The sequence below is a fragment of the Aotus nancymaae genome, unplaced genomic scaffold, assembly GCF_030222135.1.
Source record: "Aotus nancymaae isolate 86718 unplaced genomic scaffold, 86718_ANA_hifiasm-v0.15.2.pri h1tg000040l, whole genome shotgun sequence".
Classification (NCBI taxonomy): Eukaryota; Metazoa; Chordata; class Mammalia; order Primates; family Aotidae; genus Aotus; species Aotus nancymaae.
Window position 1 is genome coordinate 105,825,725 of NW_026988454.1, and position 21,741 is coordinate 105,847,465.

At 39.1% G+C, this 21,741-nt stretch overlaps 1 protein-coding gene across 23 annotated transcripts in view; it reads left to right on the forward strand.

Annotated features, from left to right (window-relative positions):
* DST (dystonin) overlaps positions 1-21,741 on the forward strand; it is a 497,116-nt gene that overhangs the window by 222,081 nt on the left and 253,294 nt on the right. For all 23 annotated transcript variants that reach the window (XM_064360963.1, XM_064360947.1, XM_064360946.1 and 20 more), the window contains one exon: positions 3,210-3,271. In XM_064360963.1, coding sequence (XP_064217033.1) covers positions 3,210-3,271 — 62 coding nt within the window. The remainder of the gene's footprint in view (positions 1-3,209; positions 3,272-21,741) is intronic.

Sequence of the window (21,741 nt, forward strand, 5' to 3'; positions counted from 1 at the left end):
GGTGGATGGCATGAGTTCAGGTGTTCGAGATCAGCCTGGGCAACATAGGGAAACCCCATCTCTGCAAAACATACAAAAATTTGTCAGGTGTGGTGACATGCACCTGTAGTCCCAGCTCCTCGGGAGGCTGAGGTAGGAGGATCACTTGAGCCCGGGGAGGTGGAGGTTGCAGTGAGCCAAGATTGTGTCACTGCAGTCTAGCCTGGGCAACAGAGTGAGACTCTGTCTCAAACAAAACAAAACAAAGAAAAAACAATTTTAGTATAAATTCTGAGCACTTATATTCAGAATTAGCAAACTTCTGTCTGGGAATGCTTTCTGCAGCTCTTTCTCCAATGTTTAAATACTCAATATTAAGAAGTAGATTAGAAGTTTGGGGCACTGAAAAGGTGTTATTGACAGAATCAAAAGATAGGCTGTATATAAGTACCTTTTGTTTCTCCCTGACAGTGGTAGGAAATGGAAGGGGTTTCTTGGAGATACTTTGGAGAAGAAATGCTTATGAAATAAAAACTATGTTATATGCCCTCTCCACCCCCGCTTCTTATTGGCATTCAAATAGGAGAACTCAAAGTGACAGTGCTGTCACTGAGTAGTTTTACAACGAGTTGAATCTGAACAATCCATTGTATTGCTTTACTAAAATTTCTTTATTTCCTTATCTTGGACATTTGTGTTTTTTCAGAATTTTTATTTTCCTATTGTAAACATTCTGATTTATATTAGTTACATTTTGTACATACTATCATTGTAACTTCAGCATATATTTTAGAAGTAAATTTGCTGGGAAAGGTTGTAGATATTTTGGGGGCTTTTTATGTATATCGACCAATTGTTGCCTAGCAATGTTGTCCAGTGGAGCTTTGTTTTAGAGCAGCACTGTCTGACAGAAATTTCTGTGATGATGGCATTATTCTATATCAAATTATTCTAAAACAGCGCTGTCCAGTAGAGCTTTGTTCTGGAGCAGTCCTGTCTGATAGAAATTTCTGTGATAATTGGAATGTTCTGTTTGTGTACTTTTCAATATGTTAGCTGTTAGTGACATGTGACTGTCAAGCACTTGAATTGTGACTAGTGCGACAAAGAAATTGAACTGTTAATTTTATTTTGCTGTAATTACTTTGGTTTAAACTTAAATAGGCATATGTGACTAGTGGCTACAGTACTGAACAATGCAGGTCTAGAAAGTTTAAATTAAATTATATTTTCATTAGCAATATGTATGTCTATTTCCTGTGTCCTTTTCAACGTGAAATTAAAAAATAAAATAAAATCTTGGCAATTTGATAGGTGAGAAAGCTTTACCTGTGTTATTTTATATTATTATTATTTGTTAGTGAGGTTGAGTACCTGTGTGAATTACATTTTTATTGTTATTTTATTTATTTATTTTTGAGACAAGGTCTTCCTGTGTCACCTAGGCTGGAGTACAGTGGCGCCATCACTGAGCTCAAATGACCTGCTCACCCCAGCCTCTCAAGTAACTGGGACTATGTGTGCATGCCACCATGTCTGGCTAATTTTAGTATTTTTTTTTTTGTAAATACAGATTTCATCATCTTGCCCAGGCTAGTCTCCAGCTCCTGGGCTCAAACAATCTGCCTGCATTGGCCTCCCAAAGTGCTGAGATTAGAGGCATAAGCCACCGCACCTGACCCTTGGGCATTAATTTTAAAAAAATTGATTAACTGCTTTTGCCCACTTATGTATTAAGATGTTAATCTTTTTCTTTCTTATTGCTGTTTTTTTTGTAATAACATTAGTAACATTTGTCTCATGTTGCACATATTTTCCCCAGTTGGTTACATACTTTTGTTTACATTCAAATTATTTTAGAGAACATAAATACTTTTAACAAATAAGATGAACTATTGTAAGTTATATTACAATAGTTTATGGGGGTTAGGGATGAAGAATGAGAAAAAGAGGCAAAGAAAGAGCCTGAGATATATCTTACCCCCAGGGAAAGGATGGAGAACATCTGAGTTGTGGTGGGAGAGGAAAGAAGACCACCAGGGAGGGAGAAAAAGGTAGCCCTGGAGGCAGGAAGGAGAGAAGAAGGAAATAAGAAAGTAAGGAATTGCCGTCTGGAGGTAGGGAGGAGGAAGGTAGTAGAGTTTTGAATGCTAGCTCTAGGTGTTGGATGATTATCATTCTCCTTTGAAATAATAACTTGATGAACCACAGCATTCCAATTGCTCTTTCTCCTTAAATCAGAAGAAAACTTCTCTTACTTTCCTTTGTAGTCTGTAGTAAGCAGGGCAGGATAGCACTGTCCACAGTGAAGCTACGTTGGGGCATTTCTTTGTTATCATACAATTCAACACAGGAATCTAGGAAAGAAATAGCATAGGCCGGTGTGGTGGCTCACGCCTGTAATCCCAGCACTTTGGGAAACTGAGGTGGGCAGATCACCTGAGGTCAGGAGTTCGCGACCAGCCTGGTCAACATGGCAAAACTCTTATTAGCTGGGCATGGTGGTGCACACCTGTAGTCCCAGCTACTTGGGAGGCTGAGGCAGGAGAATCACTTGAGCCCAGGAGGCAGAGATGGAGGTTGCAATGAGGTGAAGGTTGCAGTGAGCCAAGATCACACCACTGCACTCCAGCCTGGGTGACAGAGTGAGACTCTCTCTCTCTCTCTCTCTATATATATATATAAAAGCATAGTGATTCCACTGAATAATTAAGCAGAATAATTAATATTCAGCCAGAGTCTACTTGTTGAGACTTGAAAGTATTTGCTGGGTAATCATGAACAAGTCTTTTATCCTTGTTAAGTCTTGATTTCTTATTCTACAAAATGGGAGTAACACTTCCTACCCTCCCTCTTATGACTATGAAGAGCAAATGAGGTGTACATGTGTTAAAGTGCTTTGGGAAATTCAGTGCAAGGACAAGACTTAGGTTAGACAACTTCATGGTGGTGGCGGTGGTGGTGATGAGGGCTTATGGTACAGAGGGGCAGAGGGCATTTGTTTAATGGAGGAATATTGGTAAATGCAGTACTGGGAAGAGACCAACCTGACAAACAGCTCTTTAACACTTTCTTACAGATAGCCTGAAGTTGCCAAAATTTAACAAGAAACGTTGAATGCACTGAACCGTATCTTTTAAACATCTCATTTTTGTTTATATTCATGATCACAAAGTTATCTATTCACATATTTTACCAAACTTATCTTCATATATATTTTTTTCTTCCAGATGAACGGGACAAAGTTCAGAAGAAAACATTTACAAAATGGATAAATCAGCATCTCATGAAGGTCAGTTTTTATTTCTTTCACTTCTTGGAATTGTTCTGAATACTGCAGTTTATTTTGCAGTAATGGATTGTATAGTTCTGAAGCACAGCTTTTGCATATCAACTTGCAAGTTTAAATTCTAGAGCATAAAAGGCATCTATAATTATTTGATGTGTGGATTGTGGGTAATGATGGAGGCGAAAAGATATCTATTCAGTGATTACAGTGCATTTTGTGACATTAGTAAAACTTGTTATTATTGAAATCTATAAAATCTCAGCAGTTTCAGAAATCTGTAAATATTTATATGTTAGTGCATGAAAAGCTACGTTTCTTAGTAAGATTTTTTTTCTCTCTTAAGATTCAAACCAAGTTCTGGCATCAGATTTATGTGGATGGCAGAAGGTTAGATGAGAATAAAGATGTTGTAGGGACAGAAGTCTAGACTAACTTTACTTCTTATACTTAATTTAATCCAGTGATTGGTGCTTATGTCTAACTTTGTCTATGAAGCAGTTAGTGGTTGTGGTTCTTAAATTAATATTTGTGTACCATGGGTAATTTTGAGAATGTAAACTATCCAGAAAATAGAGACACACAGAAGAAGCCTCACCTTTGAGGTCAGGTAAATGGGGGTGTGTCCAGGTTTTGCAATTCATTATTTGTGTAAACTTAACCTTCTTATGCCCCCATCTGTAAAATGGTGGCAGTGCCAGGTTGGTGTGAGGATTTAAATGAGAGTCTATCTAAGCATAAAGCATAGAACTTGGTATATCGTTAGGCACTCTATAAATGATAGCTTATGGTGTGGAAGGATGGATTGACTTGGATGGTGTCATACAAAATTGTGAAGTGAGTGTAAGTTGCTTTTGGTGTCCATCTACTTCCCTTATCTGTATCTCCTTTTATTACATCAAGTACCTTTCCTTTTAGTTTATTCATTTTAGAAAAAGATACAGTTTGGGGTTCAGAATCTTTTTGAGGAGATAGATAGATGTGTTGCCTCTCTACCTTAGAGTCCTGCTGGATCACTGAAGAATGGTTTACCTGTGGTAGTCCTGTTACCTGTGCCCTCCTTGCCGTCTGCCTACCCCTCCACAGATTTTTAAAGGTTGATATGGGAGTGTGGAGTCCTTTTCCTTTTCTTTTTCTCCCACACATTCTTCTCACAGAAAGGGAGTATGAACACTCATCATACTTCTGAAAGGTTGACAGCTTTTGGACCTCAGAGTTAATTTTACTTAGAGTCACACTTAGAGGGCATCTTCCAAATTTTCTGGTTCATTTCCCTCATTTCAAAGTAGCGGAAACTACTTTTATATACTGTCCTTAAACTGATTGTTCTGTTAAGAATGTTTTCCTTTTGATTCATCATTCTTCAGAGTACTTTTAGGAATAAAGTGCAGTTAACACACAGATTATTTACCTTGCAAATCATGGTTTCTAGGTAAATTATTGGTGTTAGGAGCATTTATGTATTATTCTTCAGTGTAATTTAAACTGCAGAACTAGATAAGAGCTGGTTGTTATTGGAGATATCTGTGTCTTCACTTAGCTAAATTTTACCTGGAGAATTGTTCCAAAATGTAAAATTGATGATATTCTCCTGTCATTTACAGCATTTATTTCTACCTCTTCTACCTGTGACACTAGGTATCCCTCTTTATATTAGAGGGTTTTATATAACTACTTGTTGTTACTCATCATGTGCAATTTGCTGTCTAGAAATTCATAGGACAACAATATGAGAAATGGCACCTAAGATTTAAGTACCATTTAGCTTTTGCTTTTCTCAGGGAATGGGGTGGAGGACAGGGAAAGGAAGTACTTTATTTTCTGAAGCACGTTAACAGTTATCATTAGAAGATTCCCTTCAGTCACTTACGTGGGTCTGGAATTAGAACGTGAGCCATGACTGAGAGATTGTGTTTAGGAGGAGTAATTTAAAGGGATGAATGATTTTTAGGAGAAGATTGGAGTCCAGAGAAGTCCATATAATGTAGTTTCCTTACATAGGATCCATCTAATTGGCAATTTATGGTGGAAATATATTCTTCAATACTGATCAGCTATTTATTCCTTAATATTTGTAATAGGATATTTGGTCTAAATGCTTTTTCTTTTTAAAATTTTAATTTATTGACACGTGAATTGATTTGGAGAGGAAGAGGCCCTGGATGCCACTGTCGGACACACCCTTGTTGTTAGTCATCTACTTGGTTACTGCATGGGAGACACCCAACTATCACAGATTTTATCACTGTTTCATCATGACTTTGGAAAGCTTAATTACTCATGGCATAGATATCCTTTGCCCACATAGTAAAGTCAGTGACTTAATGATTCCATCAAATCAATCACACTATTCTTTATTTTCTGATTTGATGGCGAGAGGAAAATGTAAATACTCAAGTTGAGAACAGACACAGTGATATCTTTTAGACAATAGGGGAAAAAAAAACAACTCTATTTTCTCTGTGTTTTGGACCAGAGTAAAACTTTGATTTTGCAAAGTTATTTTGTAATTTTACATCTGTGGGCTCAGATGAAATAGGGGAATTTTCTTTTTTTTTTTTTGAGACCGAGTTTGACATTTGTTGCCCAGGCTGGAGTGCAATGACTGGTGCGATCTGGGTTCACTGCAACCTCCGCCTACCGGGTTCAAGCATTTCTCCTGCCTCAACCTCCCGAGTAGCTGGGATTACTGGCGCCTGCACCATACCCGGCTAATTTTGTATTTGTAATAGAGACAGGGTTTCTCCATGTCGGTCAGGCTGGTCTTGAACTCTCAACCTCAGGTGATCCACCTGCCTTTGCCTCCCAAAGTGCTGGGATTACTGTCGTGAGCCACAACGTGGGCCGAAATAGGGGAATTTTTGAAGCATCTACTTTATAAAGGACTAAGGAAAAATACTGCATATTAGCATACAGTGCTGTGGGTTCTTAAAGCCTACAAATAAGGTATTTTTTTTCCAGACCTTAGATTTATGTTAGTAGTTCCTAAACTTTAGCCTTATCAAAGTCACTTGGAGGGCTTGTTAAGATTTCTGGGCCCCATCCCAAGAGCTAGGTCTGGGGTAAGGCCTAAAAACTGGCATTTCTAACAAGTTCCAGGAGTTTGTATTTCTAACAAAGGGCTAATGCTGCTCAGTGGGGGCCGTATTTTGAGAATCCTGTCATAGATAAATGATATAAACATATAAATAACCATCTATTCCATTTAGCATAACCAGTAAGTATTCTAATATAGTATAGAGACTAATAGTAGCTATCTTTCATTGATCCCGTACTGTATGCTCAGTTCTTTACAATACAGCTAATGTTTGAATGCTAACCAGGATCTGTCACTTTCATGACTGTTGTTTAATTTTCACAACAGTCCTATGGACAGGTCCTAATTATTGTTATCCCTTTGTGGCTGATGATAAAACTGATACATAGTTTCCATAATTTCCCAAGGGCATACAGCTAGTAATTCCCAAGGCTGCTATGGAAAATAAGACTAAGAGAGATTACCTAACTTCCCAGAGGCTAGACGGAAGTCTAAGGAGAAAGTGAAAATTACACCTCAGTCTCCTTGACTCCAGAATTTTTGTTCTTTCTGTTACACTAAATTCTTGAGAATAGTTTTTAGTTGAGCAATTAAAGATAAAAAAGACAGAAGCTGAACTTGACATTTGGGCATTGGGCTGATTCCTTTACAAATAGACTTCACATTTAAATTATGTCTGTTATACTATAAGGATAACAGTGTATGTAGTTAAGGAAATGTTGAATGGTTTTTGGAGACATGTCTGATTAAAGTCCCAAAGTATAAATTTAGGGGCAAATCTTGCAAATCAGGTTTTTATAAATGTGAAAAAGTGGTGGACAGCTTCAAGATTGTAAGATATATGGAAGAGCATGAAAGATTTTTTTAAGATAAGTAGCAGATTGGGATTAAGAAATTATGAATTTTTTTGTTGTCATGAAGACTAATGATTATTGGTGCTAGATTCCTTAATTTAAAAAAAGTTGAGAATAACACTGTGCTTACTTTGAACAGGGCCGTATGCTGAACTTCTAGTATAACCAGGGCTGTATTTGAAATACAGTTTTTAAGAAGTTCTCTGTTTTCATGAAGCTTGCTATTTGTTGGAGATATTAAATATATATGTGTGAAACTATTAAACAGTCATGTACAGCAGCATATGATAAAGTGCCAGAATGAGTAGGCAAACAGTAAGGGTTTTAAGAGATCAGACCCTGGAGACTTGGGGTGACTCTGAGTAGTTTGGGACTGTGTCAGGGCAGGGAGGTTGACTTAAGCTAGGTGCAGAAGAGGGTGGGGGTCACAGGGAGGCAGGTGTGCTGGACTGCTAAGGCTTGCTAGAAGGCTATCAGGTTGGACAACAAAAGGTGAAGACTGATAAGAAACAGATATGATTGATTAGCCAAGGACGCTGTTGGAAGTTTTTGAGGACAAGAGTGAAGAATCCTACATTTCATACACAGGCATTAGGGATCTAAACTATATTGTGAATTCCATGATATGTCTGACTGTCTTTATTTATCGACATGGGAGCTCAGTAAGTCCTCGCTGGATGAGAAATCTGTAGGGAGGTGACTACTAGCTTAGCCCAGGGAATGAACTCTTCTTCTTCCCTCTGCTTTGTAGCAGACACTTGAATGAAGTCAGGGAAGGCACACTTAATCAGATCTACAGACAGGAAGAATATCCTTTGTAATAGATCAATGAAATTCATCCTCCAAGTAATTATAAAAGTTGGACCTCTGGTCTCACCAAAAGGACAACATTTAACTATGAAAAATGTGAAGTTCTGCTCAAAGGTTGAATTACCCACCTGTAGGATGCAGAAGGGCTGTCATAGCAGTAATTCATGTGATAAGACTAGGGGTTGGTTGACTTCAGATTTACAACAGTGGTTCAGCTGAATGCTGTCTCAGGCTGTGTTAATAGAGCTGAGGGTTCATAGCTCTTTTGTGATATGTAATTATGATGCCATTTTATATTAAGGACTTGAGCATCTGTGGATTTTGATATTCTTGGGGGATCCTGGAACCAATTCCCCACAGATACTGAGGGACAATGGTAGTACTAGTTTCCTGTGACTTCTGTGACACATTTACACAAACTTTTAATCTTTTTCAAATAAGGTAGCATTCATAGTTTCCAGGGATTTGGACTTGGTATGTTTGGGGCCACCATTCAGCCTACTATATGTATGAATAGTTACAACTACCTGACATGAAACCCTCACCAGTAGCTTCATGGGACAGGGCACTCCCTAGTCATCGTGGAATTGCCGCCAAAATCATGTGGACCTTGAGTTATAATCTATTAGAAATGAAAAAGAAATGATTGGTGTAGTGTTAGAAAGGTGAACTAGGTGGTATCTAATATAATCTTCCAAGAGCAAGATTATATCATCAAATGACAATTTTGGATGATAAGATATGTGAAAGACTACTAAGTAGGGAAGGACTAGAGATTTATTTTCGTATTTTAAACTGTTTGTTTGGAAATATTTTAAACTTTAAAAAGTTGCAAAAATAAAGTAGTACAAGGAACACTGATATACTCTTTACCCAGATTGAGCTCTTGTTAATGTTTTACCGTGTTTGCTTTATTATTCTTTCTTCCCAACTCTGTGTGTGTGTGTGTGTGTGTGTGTGCTTTTTTATCTGAACAATTCGAGGGTAAGTTATATATACCATGATCCTTTACTTCTAAATACTTCAGTATGTATGTCCTAAGAGTAGGGTTATATTTCCTTTTGGACCACACAGTTAGCAACTTCATAAATTTATATTGGTATAATATTTTAATGTCTATATTTCAGTTTTATTGGTTGATCTTTTACATCATCCTCTCTTCCTCCAGGGCAAGGACCAGTTCAGGGTCAGGTATTGCATTTAGGTGTAATGTCTCTTTAACTTGCTTTATTTATTTAATTAATTTATTATTTTTTTGAGACAGAGTCTTGCTCTGTCACCCATCCTGGAGTGCAGTGGCATGATCTCGGCTCCCTGCAATCTCTGCCTCCCGGATTCAGGTGATTCTTGTGCCTCAGCCTCCTGAACAGCTGGGATTACAGGGGTGAGCCACCACACCCAGCTAATTTTTTGCATTTTTTGATAGAGATGAGGTTTCAATATGTTGGCCAGGCTGGTCTTCAACTCTGTTCTTAAATAATCTGCCTGCCTTGGTCTCCCTAAGTGTTGAGATTACAGGTGAGCCACTACGCCTGGCCAACCTGCTTTAATTGGGAATCGTTTTCTAGCCTTTTGGCAGACTTTTATGAAATCGACATTTTTGAAGAATACAGAACGTGAATTTATTTATTTAGAATGGAAAATGGATTAATGGCAAAATATCCTTTGAACTTAAAGTTATTTCATGACAAGAAGACACACTTGTCCTTTTTTCTTAGGAGGGTCATTTAAGCCATTACAAGTGATTTTAGTGTTTATTGATAAAATTGTGAACTATCTTTTCAAATTAAGAACACCAAAATTTTATTCAGTAATTCCTTCCAATAACTTTAGTTTTATCTTGTGGTCAGTTTATAGTTTTTCTTTTTCTTATTCCTTATTATAATTATTACTACCACCACTATCAATACCATTTATTGAGTGCTTATTATGTGCTTGACCCTGCACTAGATACATTACATATATTATTGGATTCAATCCTTACTTCTAGTGAGAAAACTGAGGCTGGGGGAGGATAAGTTATCTGCCCAACATGAAGTAGCTAAAATGTTGGCAGAGCTGACATTTAGTCCTTTGTCCTTCCTGGCTCCACAGAAGAAGTATAGCATGCCATTGCATTATGCCACAGTAGGAAGACACAGAATCTTGAATTATCAAGAAGTAATGGAGACAGAGAAGTAGAAAGAAAGCAATATGCCAGGGCACATGGCCTTTTTGCTTTGCTCTAATTTCTTTCAGCATTCCCTCATATAATCTGTCTGGGCTGGCATGCCCTGGCCTTCTTATGTAGCCATAAATTTCTATTTGCATTTTTCTTTAATCAACACACTATGCAAGCATTTAGAGATACAGATGAAACTATGCAAAGAAGCCAAGCAGCATTCCTGAAGGTCATTGTTTTAGCTGGAAAAGGGTAATTACTAAGGCATTTTCACAAAAGAAAAAAAGAATTACACTTTGTTCAGTGGTGCCAACATATTCTAAATCACGTTGTACAGATCTTCACATTGGAAGTGTATGCGTTCTGTGAACCCTGAAAATCTGAGACAGGTCTCAGTTAACTTAGTTTATTTTGCCAAGGTTGAGGACGCACACCCATGACACAGCCTCAGGTAGCCCTCATGACATGTGCCCAAGGTCTCAGTTAACTTAGTTTATTTTGCCAAGGTTGAGGACGCACACCCATGACACAGCCTCAGGTAGCCCTCATGACATGTGCCCAAGGTGGTCGGGCACAGTTGGTTTTATACATTTTAGGGAGACATGAGACATCGATCAATATGTGTAAGATGTACATTGGTTCAGTCCAGAGAGGTGGGACCACTCAAAGTGGGGAGGTGGTTTCCAGGTTATAGGTAGATAAGAGACAAATGATTGCATTCCTTTGAGTTTCTGATTAGCCTTTGCAAAGGAGGCAATGAGATACGCATCTATCTCAGTGAGCAGAGGGGTGACTTTGAAAGAATGGGTGTCAGGTTTGCCCTAAGCAGTTCCCAGCCTCCTTTCCCTTTGGCTTTGTGGTTTGGGGACCCCAAGATTTATTTTTCTGTTACAGTTCTGTGGTAGGAGGATTAAGGCAGAAGACTTGGTTTGTTATTTAAAACTAGCCTCTAAGCTGCATGAGGACAGGATTATGTCTGTTATAAGAAACAATGCATCTGCAGCAACTAGCATATTGTCTGATACACTGCTGTTTTCCTCAGACTTTACTAAGGAATTTGATGTGTAATTAATGAATATGAAACTAAATAAAATTTTTTTCTCTCTTATGTAATATATAACTTCTATGACCAAGAATTGAAAGTCTTGCTTTGGTAGGAATGAGATAAACATTAGTCTGCAGGAAAAGAGAAATAAACTTAATGGTGACTTTATTCTTTTAAAGCTGAAAAGGCCTATTTAATTATAGAAACTGAGGCCCCAAGTCCAACAGGTTGACCAGTGGGGCCCAAGTTAGGATTCATTCTTCTGACTGCTTTCTGTGTTCTGTCCACTAGATAAACCAGTTTCTCCATTTATAGCTAGGTAGTAGGAAATTTACTCATATTCATAACTGAGATTAATTTATTTGTCTAAAGTTGCCCATTAACTTTGCTGTACTTAATCACTGTTGTCCTACTGTAGATGTAGCCAGGTTTCTTTGAAGGTCTAAGATATTATTTTCCATAGAATACAATATAAAACCCCATTTCCAGGCTCTAGTGAGGGTTCACCATATTGCAAACCTGAGGGAGAATTCAGAGACTAGTTTTGAAAGAGGCTAACAGAGGAAGACAAATAGCAAAGGAAATGAAACCTGTAATCTGAGAGGTAGAAGGCCATTTTTTCCAGGGAAGGAGTTGGACTTGTTGAGGAGTTTGGAAGTAGAGTCATTTGATCTTAATATAATATAGAAGAAATAGCTGTGTTGTGAAAATTTAAGAGGGCTGGCTGACTTCAAAGGGAGGCCACTGAAGCTGGGAAAACAACTACATACTTCTAAAGGCATTGAAATTCATACCAGACTGAATGGCACAGTGCTGTTGATGTACAGTGTTAATATATTCTGATATTGTGGCTTGCTTAAATAAATTTCTATCAAAAAATTTCAAGTACTCTTGTTCGTGATTTTAAAAAAACTCTCAGGAGGCTGAGGCAGGAGAATCGCTTGAACCTGGGAGGCGGAGTTTGCAGTGAACTGAGATCGCGCCATTGCACTGCAGCCTGGGTAACAAGAGAAGAACTCCATCTCTTAAAAAAAAAAATCAGGGCTGGGCGCGATGGCTCAAGCCTGTAATCCCAGCACTTTGGGAGGCCGAGGCGGGTGGATCACGAGGTCAAGAGATCGAGGCCATCCTGGTCAACATGGTGAAACCCCGTCTCTACTAAAAATACAAAAAAAATTAACTGGGCATGGTGGCACGTGCCTGTAATCCCAGCTACTCAGGAGGCTGATGCAGGAGAATTGCCTGAACCCAGGAGGCAGAGGTTGCGGTGAGCCAAGGTTGCGCCATTGCACCCCAGCCTGGGTAACGAGCGAAACTCCGTCTCAAAAAAAAAAAAACCCCACAAACTCTCCGGGAAAATCCACTAGGTTTAAAATTTAAGGAACCCATGGCATTCATTAATAAGTCACTTTTGGCTGCTATATATGTACAGAGTTCTTAACATATGAATGGGAGCTTTCATAAGTCATTTTTAGAGGCCTGAAATTGCATTTCCCTACATGGGTGAAACATGTTGCAATGCAGAACAAGAACTGGTCTTATTCTCAGGCTAGCCCTCTAGATCTTATTTAATGCATATCCTAGCTTGCAGATGTCAAATTAAGTGCTTAAGATACTGGCTGGGTGGGCACAGTGGCTCAAGCCTGTAATCCCAGCAGTTTGGGAGGCCGAGGTGGGCGGATCACCTGAGGTGGGGAGTTTGAGACCAGCCTGACCAACATGGAGAAATCCTGGAAACCCCATCTCTACTAAAAATAAAAAATTAGCCGAACATGGTGGTGCATACCTGTAATCCCCACTACTCGGGAGGCTGAGTCAGAAGAATTGCTTGAACCCAGGAGGCGGAGGTTGCGATGAGCCGAGATTGCACCATTGCACTCCAACCTGGGCAACAAGAGTGAAACTTGATCTCACAAAAAAAAAAAAAGAAAAGAAAAAAAGAATCCATACACTAGAGGAGAAAGAGTGGTTCCCTCCCTTTATTCTCAAATAGATTTGAATTTCAGACCACCTAACTCCTTTTCTTTGTCCATTCCTTAAAATCACTCTCTTCTACCCAGGGACCAGTGGATGTGTGTGTCCTCCTGAGGCACTCTCTTCTCCAGAGTGTTCATGTTTCATCTTGGACTCCCAGAGCAGCTGGTTTTAGCTAGGGTCATGAAGAAAGACTGATGGGAACCTCATTCACTGTAGTCTGTGAATAATAGAGCACATTAGCTATCCCACTGGAAAATAAATCTCCAGTGGAATGTCAAATAGACTCAAGAAGAAAAGTCAGCTGTACATAGGAAGGTAAACAGGGTAGGAAGCTAGTCATACTTGGAGTCTGCCTCAGTGGTTAGTTATTCTAAGATATTCCTACTTTTTGCAATGTCTTCTCTTATTGTACTTTGGGACCCAGGGTAGGTGGCACAGTGTGGTGGCTAAGAGCACAGGCTCTGGACTGAGTTGCTTAGACTCACATCTTTCCTCAACTGTTTTCTAGTGGTATGCCTTTGAACCTTTCTAGGCCTTAGTTTTCTCATTTGTGAAACAGATAAGAATAGTGCCCTCTTCCTAGGGTTATGATAGATATTACATGCAATAATGTACATAAAATGTTGCACACAGTGCCTGTTACATTGTGTGTGTGTGTGTGTGTGTGACACAGGCTGTTATATATCTTTATAGACCCTTAAGGATTGTCTAAAAGCTTCAGATTTGTTCCTGTCTTCTGTAACAGTAGCTTGTGGTCCTGATTGCTTTTTTATGTGTTTGAGCCGTGATACTGCCTACAGATTGAAAAGAGAAGAATGCCTGCGATATGCAGCCGTGGTGGTTTTATAGTAATATTACAGTGATGCATGCCAGTTAACCAGTGAGCTCTAAAGAATGAATGTATTTTCCATGGTCTGGCCAAGAACCACTCTAACACCAGTTTTTCCCCCTTGCATGGATATGACAGTGTGAGGTGAGATGCTGTGAGTGCATGGCAGACAACCATTTGGATTATTTGTGAGCCATCGTATCACTAGTTGAGTTTAGCCTAGATAAGATAATTTGCAGAGCAGTAGCCCAATAGAGTCATAGTCACAACATAGCTTTTCAGCCTCCTGCCTGAGCCGAGATTCTAGCACTTAGGTTTTCTACAAGAGCATTAGCAGCCTTGCAGTTTGATTATTATTTTTAAACCAACAAACTCAGCAGTTTGAATCTCCAAACACCAATACTACTTATTGAATTATTGGAAAATAGTGTAAAAATTTCTGATCTTAGATTTCAGTGCAGTTACACCAGAAGGACATAGCCTCAGTATCCATGCATATTCTAAAAGTAGAAATGATGCCTGTAGAGCTATTGTCTGAGTTAATGAGTTTTAATATTATCCTTTCTTTTACCTCAGTTTGTTATTGCTCCCAATGTCTTTTTAAAATTTTTTTTGAGATGAAGTTTCACTCTTATTACCCAGGCTGGAGTGCAGTAGCGCAATCTCAGCTCACTGCAACCTCTGCCTCCTGGGTTCAAGTGATTCTCCTGCCTCAGCTTCCCGAGTAGCTGGGATTACAGGCATGTGCCACCATGCCCTGCTAAGTTTGTATTTTTAGTAGAGACGGGGTTTCTCCATGTTGGTCAGGCTGGTCTTGAACTCCCAATCTCAGGTGATCTACCCACTTCGGCCTCCCAAAGTGCTGGGATTACAGGCATGAGCCACCTCGCCCAGCCTCCCAAATGTCTTAAACATCTAACTTTAATTTTTTGTTTTTCTTGAGATGGAGTCTCACTCTGTCACCAAGTTGGAGTGCAGTGGTACAATCTTGGCTCACTGCAACCTCTGCCTCCTGTGTTCAAGCGATTCCCCTGCCTCAGCCTCCTGAGTAGCTGGGACTCCAGGCATCCGCCAACACACCTGGCTAATATCTAACTTTAATTTTACATTAACTTAAAAAACTTAAGAAACCACATTTATGGACACTTTGATTTTACTGAGCAGTATTTACAATAGAGCGGTTTTAACATGTCTTCCAGGTTGCTAAATATAATTCAAATTTAATTTCTGATTAATACTTTCTTAATTTTAAAATTAATTTTCCAGTGTTGACAAGATGAAACAAAAACATGTTTTTTGGAAGAAAAGCAGCAGTTTTCAAATCAGGTTCCCAGGAACACCAGTGTTGTGGGATACCCTGGGTTGGGGGAGCAGGGGAGGAAGGTTTCATTTGCCAAAAGAGTTTGGAAAGTAACATTTCCTGGTTGAAGAGATTTATGGTACACATTAGCATATTAAAAGAGAAAATTCTGTGGGAGAGAACCCGTTTAATCCAGTGCTTCCCAATTCACTTGATTTTGGATTCTTTTGTCAAAGAATGTCTATTAAGCTCCCTTTGGGAAATCCTGCAGTAGGGTTTTAAAGTGAGTGCTTTCAGGCAAATTTAATTAATTTTGTATTAATTCGAGTTACAGATCTGGATGAGGCCTAGTTAATTTGGTGGTCATTGCAGAAATGTTTTTTCATAGCCCTTCTTATATGTCAGTTCTTTTCTTTTCTTTTATTTTTGAGACGGAGTTTCAATATTCTTGCCCAGGCTGGAGTGCAACGGCGCAGTCTCGGCTCACTGCAACCTCTGTTCTGCCTCCCGGGTTCAAGCAATTCTCCTGTCTCACCCTCCCAGGTAGCTGGGATTACAGGCATGCATGACCATACCCGCCTAATTTTGTAGTTTTAGTAAAGACAGGGTTTCTCTATGTTGATCAGGCTGGTCTTGAACTCCCGACCTCCAGTGATCCATCTGCCTTGATCTCCTAAAGTGCTGGGATTACAGGCGTGAGCCACCCCAGCCAATTATTTTCTAATTTAGGAAAGACTTACCCTTTCCATTCACTTGAATTATAACTGAGCTGTTTCTTTAATTGTCTAAAATGTTCGTACCTATTTATATTGGGCCAGCCCTCCAGAATGGTATAAGATGTATATGGCAGCTCTTAAATACCTGAAGGTATTATTTTGTCCTCCTTCATTGCTTTTTTCTTTTGACTTGCCAATCAGATAGTTCCATTTCATTTATTTTATTCTCATGTGATAAGATTTTCTATTGGCTGGGCATGGTGGCTCACGCCTGTAATCCAAGCACTTTGGAGGCCAAGGCGGGTGGATCACCTGAGGTTGGGAGTTCAAGACCAGCCTGACCAACATGGTGAAACCCCGTCTTTAAAAAAAAAAAAGATTTTCTATCATACATTTCTTTTTCTAACGTATTCTCTTTCATTTTTTATGTTTGAAATTATTAAGTCTATGAGTTGAAGACAGAAAATGAGTTGAAGCAAAGTCTACCGTGTAATCAGAGCTATACAATGCCCAGAGCATGGACAAAAGTTACTTGTTATGATCTCAACTATGTTTACATTATCTTTTACCTTCCACCTCCCTACCTTTGTACATGTTCAGCTATTTACCTATTTACTTACCTTTACAGTGGCTTTTTGTTTCTACATTGTAGGATAATTCCTTTAGTCTTAACTACTTTAAATTTTTTTTTGTAAAAAGGACATGTACTACTTTTATTGTCAAAAAAGAACAAGGTAATGTTACTTTGTAAAAACTTAGTCATTCCCGCTCTTAATTTGCCAGGGCAAGGCAATTGGATAATTCATCTCTTTTGAAGGAGTTAAAGACTGGTAATGACTAATGTGTTAACTCCTCCTAAGCGTATTTGCATCCTAACTAAGGAGCCTTTAGACAGTGGTCTACAAACTATGGCCTGTGGACCAAATCCAGCCACAGCTTTTTTTTTGGTACTGTCCTTGAGCTAAGAATATGTTTTACATTTTTAAGTAATTGAAACCAAAAGAAGAAGAATATTTTGTACCACCTGAAAATTACATGAAACCTTGAAACCAAAAGAAGAAGAATATTTTGTACCACCTGAAAATTATATGAAACCTAAAATTCAGTGATCATAAAATTGTATTGACTCAGCCACACCCATTCATTTATGTGTGGTTACATACTATAAGGCCTCCAAGCCAAAAATACTGTCTGGCCTTGTATTGGAAAAGGTTTTCTGACCTCTGCCTTAGGGTGAGGTTTTCTATATATTTAAGGGAAAGTTTTGTGTATATTCACTTGAGTGGTGAAGACAGGATGGCCTTCTGTATTTTCTCTGAAGCCATTTATGACGGTGGCTTTCCTTTTCTGTGATTTTGTACCATAACTGCTTTTCTGAATGAGCTTTTCTCTTTATTTAACAAAATTGTGTTTGAATGAGCCATTTCAGTATTATTGCTTTACTACTTACGTGAAATTTTATTTCTGTGATAATTCTCTTCCAGGAAAGATGTGGTCGTGAGTGATGCTCTCATTGCAAATTCAACTTCCAGATAAGAGTTCACTTACATGTGTGTCAGCCTTGAAGCCTATGCTAATGTAAAACTGAGGAAATGTTTCCTTTATCCCTCAAATTGATCTGTTTCCTAACTAGACCACTTGGTAACCTTTTACACATGACTTTCCATTTGCTTTTTGCTCTCTTTAAATATAACCTCCGCTTTGGTCTAGATTAAGGATTTCATAGTGGTTCACACTGACAGATTTTCCTTATTTATTAGTATTATGATCAGTTCTTTCACTTACTTATTTTTGATGATCTTTAGAACTATTTTTCAATAAATACAAATTATACATCCCTTTAAGTGTATTTCATTTGTATGTACTGACCCATATTAGAAGAGTCTAACATTCTGTCTTTTTTTTTTTGGAGACGGAGTTTTGCTCTTGTTACCCAGGCTGGAGTGCAATGGCACGATCTTGGCTCACCACAACCTCCACCTCCTGGGTTCAGGCAGTTCTCTTGCCTCAGCCTCCTGAGCAGCTGGGATTACAGGCACGCGCCACCATGTCCAGCTAATTTTTTGTATTTTTAGTAGAGACGGAGTTTCACCATGTTGACCAGGATGGTCTTGATCTCTTGACCTCGTGATCCACCCGCCTCAGCCTCCGTAAGTGCTGGGATTACAGGCGTGAGCCACCGCGCCCGGCCCCTAACATTCTGTCTTACATTCTGGGAACCATTATTAATTCTTGTTGAATTTTGACAGATACAAACATTTTTCATGTGTGAACATTGCTGCCACTCCATTTTTCAAAAGGAGTGTGTCTAAAATATTTTTTTAAATCTCAGCTTTATTGAGATAATTTACATATTATGAAATTCATTTAAATGTTTAATTGAATAATTTTTAGTAAATTTACAGAATTGTTCAACTATTACCATGGCCTAATTTTAGAACGTTTTCCTCATTCCAAAAAGAAACCTTATACCCATTTGTCCTGTTTCTCCCTGCTCTCAGCTGTAGACAACCACTGATGTTTCCATATCAATGGATTTGTCTTTTCTGGATATTTCACATAAACAGAGTTATATATGTTATTTTCTGTCTGATTTCTTTTTTTTTTTTTTTTTTTTTTGAGACGGAGTTTCGCTCTTGTTACCCAGGCTGGAGTGCAATGGCGGGATCTCGGCTCACCGCAACCTCCGCCTCCTGGGTTCAGGCAGTTCTCCTGCCTCAGCCTCCTGAGTAGCTGCGATTACAGGCACGCGCCACTATGCCTAGCTAATTTTTTGTATTTTTAGTAGAGACGGGGTTTCACCATGTTGACCAGGATGATCTCGATCTCTTGACCTTGTGATCCACCCGCCTCGGCCTCCCAAAGTGCTGGGATTACAGGCTTGAGCCACCACGCCCGGCTCTGTCTGGTTTCTTTTACTTAGCATAATGTTTTTGTGATTCATCCACACAGTGGTATGTATCTTCGTTCATTCCCTTTTATTGTCAAGTAGTATTCCATTCTATAGCTAGATCACATTTTATGTGTCCACTTAACAGTTGATGGCCCTCTGGGTTTTTTCTGCTTTGTGACTCGTGTGAACAATGCTGCTGTAAACAGAATGTGCAAGACTTTATGTAGATACATGGTTTTATTTCTTTTGCACATTTCCCTAGAAATGGAATTGTTGAGTCATATGGTAGATCTAGTTTAACATTTTAAGAAACTACCAAACTATTTTCCAAGGTGATTGCATCGTTTCACCTTTCCACTAGCAATGTGTAAGGATTCTGATTTCTTTACGTTCTTGTTAACACTTGACATTGTCTGTCTTTGATTAGTGCTAGCTCATTGTAATTTTAATTTTGCTAATGACTAATAATGTTGCACATCTTTTCATGTGCTTTTTGGCCATTTGTGTACATTCTTTGGTGAAATGCCTGTTCAGATCTTTGCCTATTGTTATTTTTTATTTTTTGAGATGAGGTCTTGCTCTGTCACCTAGGATACAGTGGCATGATCATAGCTCATTGCAGCCTCAAACTCCCACTGTAGCCTCCCAAGTAGTTAGAGCTACAGGCACACACCATCACACCCTACTATTTAAAATTTTTTCTTTTAAAGATAAGGTTTCACCATGTTGCCCAGGCTGGTCTCAAACTTGTCTCAAACAGTTCTCCCACCTAAGCCTCCTGAGTGTAACTGCCCAGTGGACTTTTCTTGCTTGCTGCTTAGATAGAGCCTATTTATCAAGGCAAGGGAATTGCAATAGAGAAAGAGTTTTATACATGTAGAGCCAGCGAAACAGAAGACTGGTGTTTTATTATTACTCAAATCAGTCTTTCCCAACATTCAGAGGCTTCGGGTTTTCAAGGAGAGCTTGGGAGAAGAGAGGGAGTTGGATAGGCAATGGTTGCTTGCTGCTGATTGGCTGAAGGGCTATCATAGGGCTGTCGGAAATGGTCCTTATGAACCTGTGAACCTGTGTGACTTCTGGCTGGAGCCACAGTAGTAATTGGTGGGTTCAGGTGGAGCCAGCAGTTGTCAGATATGCAAAAAGCCTGAAAAGACATCTGAAAAGGCCATCTTAGGTTCTGCAATAGTGTTGCTATTTGCAGGAGTAATTGGGGAAGCTGCATATCTTGTATCCTCTGGAATAATGGTGGGTAATCATTTATGTCTGTACCTTAGCAGAATTTAGGCTCCTCTCATCCCTAAGTCTGGTGGTCTCTCTTTAGCTTTACAACGGCAGTTGAATTTGGGGGAATGGCTATTATCATTTAAACCAGGGGTCCCCAACCCCTGGGCCACAGAGCAGTTTTGGTCTGTGGCTTTTTAGGAACCAGGGCCACAAAGCAGGAAGTGAGTGGTGGGCAAACAAGCATTTTCACCTGAGCTCCACCTCCTGTCAGATCAGCAGTGCCATTAGATTCTCCTAAGAGTGTGAACCCTATTGTGAACTGCACTTAAAAGGGATCTAGGTTGCACGCTCCTTAGGAGAATCTAATAGCTGATGATCTTAGTTTCATCCTGAAACCATCCCCCAATCTATGGAAAAATTGTCTCCCATGAAATCAGTCCCGGGTGTCAAAAATGTAGGGGACCGCTGATTTAAACTGTAAACTAAATGTCTCCCAAAGTTAGCTTGGTCCAAGTTCAGGAATAATTAAGGGCAATTTGAAGGCTGGACTGCCTAGTTTGGTGGGGATTGGTTAGATCAGATCTCTTCCACTACTATAATTTTCTCACTCATACAATTTTCCCAAAGGCAGTTTCATGAGTAGCTGGGATTACAGTTGTGAGCCATCGCCCTCAGTTCTCTTTGCCTATGTTTAGATTGGGTTTAAACGCTCTTATTGTTGAGTTTTTTAAAAATCACGTTTGCTTTTGGTATCATGTATTAGAAATCTTTGCCTAACTCAAGGTCATAAAGATTTACTGCCAAGCTTTTATCTAACAATTGTGTAGTTTTGGCTGTTACCTCTAAGTCTGTGATTCATTTTGTGGAAAAGGTTCATACTAATGCTTTTGTATGAGGATATTCAGTTTCCCCAGCATCATTTGCTGAAAAAACTATCCTTCTTTTGTCAAATACCAGCTGTCCATAAATGTATGGGTCTATTTCTGGACTCTCTGTTATGTTCCATTGCTCTATATATTTATTTTTATTGAAAGTGTTTTGTTTTACGATTCATTATTAAGTCTTGAAATTTGATTTATTTAGACACTTTCCAGCCAGTCATTTACCAAACTAATTAGATGGGTAAGGGTTGTAGGGGTGGAGGGCAAGCTTCTGTTTTGCCCTCTTTGAAGATTTGCTGAAATGCTGACAACAGACAGATTCATGGGAGAAAAAGGCATACAGATTTATTTACATATGCATAGACTTGGAAATCCAGCAAATATGAGACTCAAAGAAGGGCTAAATGGTTGGGGCTTATGTACCCTCTTCACAGATTAGAGGGAAGTGGGCGGGTTGTAGGAAATTTTAGAAGGGCAGCAAATGGTTTTCAGGGGAAATGGATGAGTCCAAAGAACAATGGCCTGGGACAAAGTTCCTCTGAGCTCTGGGGGAGCTGCTAGGAAGGTGAAGGGCAAAACTTCACTATGAATAACATTTGTCTTGTTATTCAGATAAAGTCTTTTAGGTAGTCTGTCTGAGTAGCCCTCAGACGAGTAGATGAAAAGTCTGTCTGGGCATGGTGATGACTTTTAATCTCATCTCTTTTCTGTGGTCAATCTATCCTGTTATTTGTTGAAGCTCCTAG